Here is a 9,283-nt window from a genome sequence, read left to right as displayed (position 1 = left end):
TGGTCGTTAACTATTAACTGTTATTAGATGATTAGCAATTGCTTGATTTAAAATAATGATTAATATGTTTATAGGAAATTGTTATAGAATTGTTATTATGGCAAAAGTGTTTTCATGGGTGATTGCAAGAGAAGATGAAAAGGGGGGAAGCATTACTAAACGGGATCATCGAAATGGGAGGTTCGCCTAGTTCAGTCATCAAGATTGGCAAGTATGACCTTAAACTTCTTTGGAAAGGACGCAACGACTTGATCACAGGATATATTTATGGGACCCACATGAGCTATTAAGAAAATAATCTAGGAAAACATAAAATAATCTAATTTAAAATATAAAACATACCTTAAGGGATTTTTAATTGATTTCATCATGTTATTATAATAAATATTTACATACATACATATAAATATAAAAATGAAATGGCACCAATAAATTATAATAATGTAATTTAATGATGTCGCCCGATTGATATACTTGCATGAACATCTATAAATATATATTATAATAATAATTGAAATTATAATCTTTCCAACTCTTCCTTCCAACCTCTTATTTTATTTTTCCTTCCCTCTCTTTTCTTAATCAATTTAAATACTTGAAAATTTGAATGGCATATAATATTGTTTTAACCGATGGGAGCCAAGAAGTCACAGCTCGTTCCTTTTTATGTGAACCGAGAGAGGAGTCGAGTTCATTCATTCCACTCGTCTACGATTCTTGCTATCCCTGCCACCTTTAGCACCTGATTACACACCATTATGTGAGCCGAGAGTCCCCTCTATTTACCAGATGTAAACGTCCATTGCAAGCGGCAGCTTTGCCATTTATATCAGCCATCAAGGAATAAGCCATCTGCATTTGATACGTCTGTTGTGACTACATTGGATTATGTTGTGCAAGTAACGTCTCAACATAACTAGAGAGGACCAATCTGAGTTCGAACTCATCATAACAATATCAAATACTTATCAAGTCATGAATTATCCTTCCAAGTTTTAAATGAAATTCTATAGCAGCTGGCTAGGAACAGTAACTTCTTTCTTACATCTATATTCATGTTATGTAACCTGTTGAAATAAACCTTGAGATTTATAAAGAACTTTCTTCTTATTTACATCATATCCAATTGAATAGTATCCATAAAGAGGAGTTTATAAATACAATAAGAACCTGCATGATTGTTGTTGATCTCAAGAATAAGTTTTGTTTTGTCACAACTCATGATGAAAGATATCAAGGGTAGAATGCTCATAATCTTTTAATACACCTCAGATTCACCAGCAATGTAGCCATGAAATGGTGAAGAGGTGAAAAAGGGGCAAAGTGCTCAAAATCTCTTAATATACCTAGGAATCACCGGCTGTGTAGTCATGTATGGTGAAAAGGTGGAATAAATCTGCAAGAAAACAAAAGAGAAATCAAACATGAATAACTTAAAAGAAATATACTTAATAGCTCATGCTCATCCCTGTAATGAACCTGTTGTTAAGTCGAACAGTGGTGATCGAGTTGTTGAACCCATCAAAAATCCTTGGCCAAGGTAGTTTAAAGGCATGTTTGCCATCTAATGATCACTTGGGGCCCGTTTGGTTGCTGGAATTAAAATGGAATTAGCATACCGAATTCTAAAAAAATTATAATCCGTTGTTTGGGTTTGTAAAATCGGAATGGGAATTATAAAAAAAATAGAATTCGGTGTGCCCATTTTCCCCCAAAAACTTGAATTTGGTATTCCATCTAAATAGGTGGAATTGGTTTAATGCTCATTTTAATTCCAATTTGGCCAAAATGGGGATTACTCAATAATTAAAATGAATTTTTTTTTTACGTTTGCACGACTTAATTTTTTTGCCGTTCACTTGCTCTTGCTCGCATGTTGGTCTCATCAATTTTTTTCTGCCTCTGCTTTGCTGCCTCTCGAGTTGTTTCTCTGCACACTAGTATGCATTTTGAATTTTTTTGGTGCCTTGTTACAAGTATGTAGGTACTTGTAGTTGTTAGAGTGTTGTCATATTAACCAGCACAAAATTGATCACACGTGCAAGCAACAAATGCCGAGATTTTCCTTGCCCAGTGTTCAATTATAGCCACTAGTGAGCAAGGCATGCGATTTTCTTGGGAAGAGCATCATGAATCTCAACCATGTTGCTTTGTTGTAGAGAGGGTGGAAATGTAAAAACATGCTAGAGGCAACTAGACAATAGGAAGACCCAGCTCATTCTACTTTTGGCTCTGTAACAAATATACATGTAATATAATATTTTTGGGAATTAACAAATTTTGCAAAAAAAATTCTTCAACTGGACTTCATTTTCAAGTGGAAAATATTTCTTTTTCATGAGTATGTTGCTGAACAACAGATGGATTTCCAAATGATTGCCCTGATTAATGGATTGTTCAACCCAAATGACAGTGACTTCCTCCTTTTATTGATCAGTATAACAGCTGCTTTCAAACTGAAGTTGTGAGATCTTCTTTGATATAGCCCAAAAGATATGTCTTCATCAGAACTTCTAATGTCTTGAAGTTTCAGTTCTACCATATATATACAGTTGGCCTCAAGATGATTAAGCAAGATGTGATCTGTAACATGCAAAAATGTGCAAGAAAACGTGCTTATTCACATTCATATTCCAATTCCAGACATGTGCTTCCAAACGAAGAAACTATGTATTCTGTAATGAATTCTTGGTGAACCAAACGGTCCCAAATCGAATTCCCAATATCGTAATTTGGATTTCAAGTCCCAGAATCCCAAATCAAGGATTTCGGATGCCAATTTTGAAATCATATTCCAACAACCAAATGGTCCCTTGATGTCAAAAGCGCCAGTTATGTAAGCATGTCTATTTCATAACTAAGCCGACATTCACTAAAGAACATCCCAAAGCCCGATCCCAAAGTAGGGAGGGCCTTTCTAAATTAATAGAATGTGTGGGATAAGTATGGTTCGAGGTTGAGAGGTTAAGCCTATGTCAATGCTTCTCCTCTCACCAAAGCCGAAGATTGCACAACCAACTAAAGATCCTCTGATGATACTTGTATGTTCCATTCCTTCTTTTCTTGTTAAGCATTTATTTTACTTGTATGCAAAAAGGATCGTTAATCTAGTTATTGCAGTTGATCATGAATACAATTATGTCTCGTTAATCATTAATCTAGTTATTTCAATTGATCTTGAATACAATTATGTTCGTTAGTCATTAATCTAGGTATTTCAGCTGATCATGAATACAGTTATGAATAGTTAATCGTTAATCTAGTTATTTCAGCTGATCATAAATACAATTATTTTCTGTTAATTTTTAAAAGGAGTTAATGTCATGTGAAAAGGATTCAGTTATATATTTATGAACATTGGGAGTTTTTAGTTAAAACCATCTTTGTTTTAGTTATGAAAATCCGTTTGTTACAAGTATATACTCTATTAAAACAAAACTTCTAAGTTTACTTGCGATCATAACACTTCTAAAGTCAATACGATGTTCCACAGATAGATGGGGGCGTTTGAACAAGTTGACCACTTCAAGGCGTGGTATTGCATAGTCAGTCAGCATACTTTAGTCAATCCATGGCTAACCCTCTTAAGCCTCATTGGAAAACTACAGAGCAAGTCATTGAATACCTATAGGAGACCATAAATTTTGGCATTGTATACGCTAGCAATTTGAATATTGAGTTGACAGGGTATTCAGATTCTGCTTGGACAGGTGATCCGAATGATCATAAATCAATAATCAGTTATAAGTTTAACATTAGATTGGGTATTGTTTCTTGAAGCAACCAACTGTTTCTTCCTCACACACTGAAGCTGAGTACAAAACATTGTACGATGTTACTTGTCAAGTTGTTTGGTTAAGGCAAATTCATGAAAGTATGGGACGAAACAAGGACCAAATCAATCAAGTGTCATAATCAAAGTACAATCAAGCTGGCAAACAATCCAGTTTTTAATGCAAAATCTAAATATATTGAAAATCAATATCATTTTGTAAGAGAGAATATTCAATCTCAAAAGATAGAGCTGAAATATTGTAACAAAAATGATAACATTGCTAATGCATTCACTAGGCCCTTGGGCAAAAATAAAGCTTGTACTATCTAGAGATAAGAGTCCGTCAAAATTCTGTTTTCCTTAAGGGGGAGTGTTAGAATAGATAATAACAGCTGCTGTGCATGTTAAAAATAGAGTACATATCTTTCACTTTCAGTTTGTTAGCAGTAATCAAGTTATTTTTAAACTCCTTAGTTATCTGTCCATTATCTCCAGTTAACTGTCAATCTTCAGCAGTTAATGAGTTAAGCAGATTTGTAGGAAGGTTACTGAATCTGATGTTAAGTCGCTTTGTATTATAGATTTGTATGAAATGATTAACACCAGAAGTTCTACATGTAAATAACAGTAGGGAGCTGGGACCAAATCGAAAATGAGAAAGTTAAGATGTCCAAAATGAACTATAAGTGTTCCTAAAGATTCCATAGAGAAAGGATAGTTCAAGGTTCAAAAACTTAACAAAAACTGAAATTGCAGTCTCTAAAAATCTGTTCTAACAATGATTTACACAGAATTGACTCTTCTGGTAGCAAATTCAATTCAAACATTAACCCTCTACAAGTTGATTCATGTGAATGGGCATATTTTCATGTCTGCACGATATATAGAATGAAGAATTAAATAAAATTAGACAAAAACCATATTAGGTCTTTGCATCATTCAAGACTGCAAGGCAGCTTTCACATTTTTCAAATTTGTGTTTCACTAAGACTGTTTGCAAAAGCTGTTAAATAAAGGTCCTAACTTCCAAACATATCATTGTTACAAATGACAATGAAATGAGACATACTGCGAGCAAAACAAGTAAGCACGAACTAAAGCAGTAAGTTTACAATGTTAGAGACAACAGTTGTCCAAGAGAAATTTTTCCAGCTAATATAAAGAATCCAGACATTGAGATTGAAGTGCAGTCTATACATATATCAATAATGAAAGAAGGGACTTACATGTGATTGTGCACCTCTAAAAATTCACCTTCATGGGGACCAGAGCACCCAAAATCCTCCTAATGCATGTGCCTAGACTAAAAATAAGCAGTCTGTGCTACATTTTAAGGTTCTCAAGTTTTGTCTTCAACTCATTCTCGCTATCACTACTCTCCTGTTCACTCTCCTCTTCGTCATCGTCTTCACATTCTTCATCATCACATCCTCCCTCTTCATCATTATCTTCCAGAGATCCAAGCACAGATATGCCCTTGATACCTTTTCTCAGCACATCTTTGACAGCTGCAATTCCTTCATCAGAAATGAAATTTGAATTGATATTCAGCAAACCAAAATCGCGCTTATTTGCAACAGCTTCTGCTGCAACCTTTGCTCCTATCCCAGTAATACCATTTGCACATAAATCAAGTTCTCTTAGGTGATCGTGACCCTCTACAAGTGCTCTGCAGATTAAAGCTGACCCCTCATCTTTGAGCTCATTCTCTGATGCAACAAATTTTGTAAGCAAGTGTTTTACAGCAAGGCACTCTGCCAAGGCCGGAGCTGCTATTGGAGTGATATCATTTCCTGCAATCTCAAGAATTCTGAGAGATGGGGCCCCTTCCCTAAGACTATTGGCAACAGCTATTGTCCCTTTATCCTGAAAATTCAAATAACTCAAATAAGCTTCTGTGAGACCCAGATGACCTGAAATAGCTTTGCTCAAAGCAACCCCACCACTTTTCCCAAACATGTTGTCCCTCAAATCTAACCTTTTCAACCTGTTGCCTGCCCTAAGAGCTCCTGCTACAGCAATTCCACCATGAGCACCTACTCTAGTGGATGAACATCGAAAATCTTCCAGAGCAATGCAGTTCTTTACAAGCTCTGAAAGTGCCTCTGCCCCACCATCTCCTGTCATATTGTTATGGAAATGCAAGATTTTAAGCCTTTCAACAGATGGAAGAAGTTCACAGATGGCTTTAGCAGCTTCCACAGAAATACCATTATTCATGAAATACAATTCTTCAAGGAATTTCTGAGATTTCAAAAGGGACCCAAAAGCCCTTATGCCCTTCTCACCCAACGCATTATCGGAAAGATTCAGGGATCTTAGCACGCACCCTTCTAGAACGGATGAAAATATGGACATAACCTCAAGGGCCTCAGCCTCGGGTCGCCCTGCAATGAAATCTGCAAGGTCCACATCTGTTATATTTTTCTGTGCACCCCTCAAGATCCCTTCTGCCACATGGGCAGCCTCCCGTCCAAAACTTCGATTACTAAAGCATATTTTAGTATATGACTTTCCGGACTCTTCTAATGGCCTTAAAAGCTCTGTAGCTAGAGCTCCATCTACAAAACCCCGTTGCCCTCCTGAAATGTCAAAAACAGTTTCCTTCACAGGAGAAACTTCAGTCGTTCCCTTCAAAGGAGAAAATTTAATAGATTCATCCATTGTCTCCTTTACTGGGCCTCTTTCCTGGGCTATGGGTCCTCGTTTAAGGACATCCAACATTAGTTTACTGGCTTCTTTTGCATAGAACTGCACAGCTAAGCTACCATCCGCGTTCGGCTCTTCACCAGAACAGTCATTTGCTGCAAGAAATGCTAAACTTTCGATCTGTTTAGCATTGCTTGCAGCCTCTTCTTCGCTCAAAAGACCATATCTTTCCGATAAAAACGATTCTGAAGAAAGAGTAGTAGTCATGCGATTTACTAGCATCAAACGAGTGCTCTCACTTGGTGGCCATAGCTTGATGGAGAAGCCTGTCTCTTCATGATTCTGTATCATTGTCATGCGCTTCCTCAAAAAAAGAGATACTCTGATTCTGTGATTTGCCAAAAAAAAAAAAAAAACACAAAACAAACCAGGAAATACTCTTATTCTGTGATTCGACAAAAAACTAGGAAATAATAGAAAAGGACAATTAAATAATGAAAAGACTGGACAGAAAGCCAGAGATGAGAGATCTCGCGGAAAATTAAATTAGCGTAGTTAAATGGGATGAACTTAAGTGGTAAGAGCAGATGGGCTTTCAAAACAAAGAAAAGATAAATTGCAGCATTTGCATATTGGATGTTGGATCCTCCAAAAGACGAGACCGGTTGCAAGTCCTGAGATAGATATGACAATACAACATAGATCTAAGTATGATGCCACTTCCCAATTTACTAAAACTCGTCGAATCTGCCTAAATAATTATTATGTGGATCAAATTGTCCTCTGTGGATGCTTTGAAAACAGTTTAAAGTTTACGCCCAAATGATCCGATAGCCTGAAGCTAAGCTTTAAAACCCTTAGGGTTTTACAGACAAGACCAATGATCGCTGAGATGCCCTTCCGCAAAAACCTTTTGCTTTTCGAAAAAAGTAAAAAAGAAAAAGTAGTAGAACAAATTTTGTTCCGATTTCTGGGTACTCGAAAATCTAGAAAGAGAGATGCAGATAAAGACTAGACATAAGAAAATTTAAGTGCTCCGCATCAGAATGAAAGTCGCATATATTCTTTTCTTGATCAGATTCCTTGAAACGACAATAAATAGCGCAAATATTATCAACTGAATCTTTTACAACAAGAAAGAAACGGACGGATCATTTTATCAATTTCACAATAGATAGATCCAAAAACGAACTCCTTTAAATTGTTGGTGTTTTTATTGGCTTTTTCGTTTTCACTGATTTGAGCCCAGAGGGAAATGAGGGAATTTTTAAAATAAAAAATAAAAATCTGCTCCGATATTTGTTTTTATTTGAACACCAGAAGGCCATGAAATTCTTCAATGTAAAAACCAATATTAAATGTTAAAACTTTATCAAAATAAGGTTACAGAATTTTACCTGGAAGATCAAGTCCTTTTCTGTAACTGGGGGATCATCACGCGGAAAACTAAACACGAAGTGAGAAAGGGGGGAAATGATGATTTTGAAGAAGCGCAAATTTCGGCGTCTCAGTTGTATTTTGCCTCCTCCCAATTTCAAATCAGAATGTCAGCTTTCCCTTGCGAGTGCTTTTATGTTTGCAATAAAATTTGATAATATTATAAATAATTTTTTATTTATATAATATAATATTTTTTTTAATTAGAAAAAAGATTTTATTTTAATGATTATTTTAAAAAATTGAAAAAAATTAATATGAAAAATAGAATGAAAAAATCAAAATAACTTACATCTTAAACAATTATACTTAAATTAATATTTAATTGAATATATATATATATATATATATATATATATATATATATATATATATATATATATATATATATATATATATTTATTTATTTATTTATTTATTTATTTATTTATTTATATTTAAAATAATTTAAAACTTAAATCTAAAAAAGTTTTAAAAATCAAATTAGAATTAAGAGCAAAATCATAGATCGTGACAAAGTTTATTTCTTTTTTGATGGAGGGTTCTTTGTGAGCCTTTCAACTTCACCGGTAGAAAGGGCCCATTGACCTCACAAAGTCTATTGACTTAATTAATTAATTAAAAATAAAATATAATGTGAACAATTTTTAAGTTAATAGATAGTAACAATATCATAGAAGAGAGCCACTATTTGTACATTTCAATTGTGAGTATGTGTATAGTCTAAAATATATGTCGTATTTTGACTACTTTTTGTTGGTTGTCTTCATATAGAGTTGGGACCGTAAAAAATATTTCTTGGCTAGTGGATATTAATGGAAATCTTTGTACAGATTGTCAAGTATTGAAGGGTCATAAAGTGGCAATTTCAAAGTGTACCTACTCAAAGATGCACCAATAATTGTTCACTTGAAATTATCAATACTTGTAAACAAATGTCTCGATATTGAGCATAAATGTCCCAATAGTGTTATCATTTTTAGGCCTACTATAAAATAAGTAGTGGGGGTGAGGGTGTGTGTGCAGTGCCACGTTATTGAAACGTGTTCAATTATTGATGCTCTTCTCCTAGAGGTTATGTGTTATGTAAGATAGAATATTATGTTCAATAAAATTGATAATATACATATAAGATTACCTTGGCCCATTTGTAAGGATGACATGCATAAATTGACAACTGGTCTAAATTTTTATTCTTTGGAAACTTCCATATTCAAGAGCTTATATAAAGAAGAAGATTAAGATAATTTACTATGTGATCTTAGTTCTTTGGATTATTGATTTCATGGATTACATCAAAATTATTTCAACTTAGTTTAATTCAACTCTTCAATTCATTTCAAGTCCTTATATTGTAGGTTTGGTAGAATGTTGTTAGGATTAAACAGACATAAATAACAATTACATGCAAATACAAACAAT

At 34.4% G+C, this 9,283-nt stretch overlaps 1 protein-coding gene and 1 non-coding gene across 3 annotated transcripts; one reads left to right on the top strand and one right to left on the bottom strand.

Annotated features, from left to right (window-relative positions):
• Positions 1-4,904: 4,904 nt before the first annotated feature.
• Positions 4,905-7,976, bottom strand: LOC149575830 (RAN GTPase-activating protein 2-like). Of its 2 annotated transcripts, none has more exons than XM_089815628.1 (2): positions 7,822-7,976; positions 4,905-6,812 (listed from the first exon to the last, which is right to left on the bottom strand). In XM_089815628.1, the coding sequence occupies exon 2, from the start codon at positions 6,779-6,781 to the stop codon at positions 5,099-5,101; it is 1,683 nt and encodes a 560-aa protein (XP_089671754.1). In that variant the 5' UTR covers positions 6,782-6,812; positions 7,822-7,976; the 3' UTR covers positions 4,905-5,098. The 2 variants fall into 2 exon arrangements, with proteins under 2 accessions (XP_089671754.1, XP_089671753.1); XM_089815627.1 differs by lacking the exon at positions 7,822-7,976 and adding an exon at positions 7,054-7,601.
• Positions 7,977-8,947: 971 nt separating this feature from the next.
• On the top strand, positions 8,948-9,053 carry LOC149575829 (U6 spliceosomal RNA). Its single transcript, XR_016361359.1, has one exon. It is a non-coding gene; the product is annotated as a U6 spliceosomal RNA (small nuclear RNA).
• Positions 9,054-9,283: the final 230 nt, after the last annotated feature.

This window comes from Cupressus sempervirens, chromosome 2, assembly GCF_028749045.1.
Source record: "Cupressus sempervirens isolate cs-2001-9-10 chromosome 2, ASM2874904v1, whole genome shotgun sequence".
In the NCBI taxonomy this organism is placed as follows: Eukaryota; Viridiplantae; Streptophyta; class Pinopsida; order Cupressales; family Cupressaceae; genus Cupressus; species Cupressus sempervirens.
The sequence above is the reverse complement of the archived record's forward strand: the minus strand, read 5'-3'. Positions and strand labels throughout refer to the sequence as shown.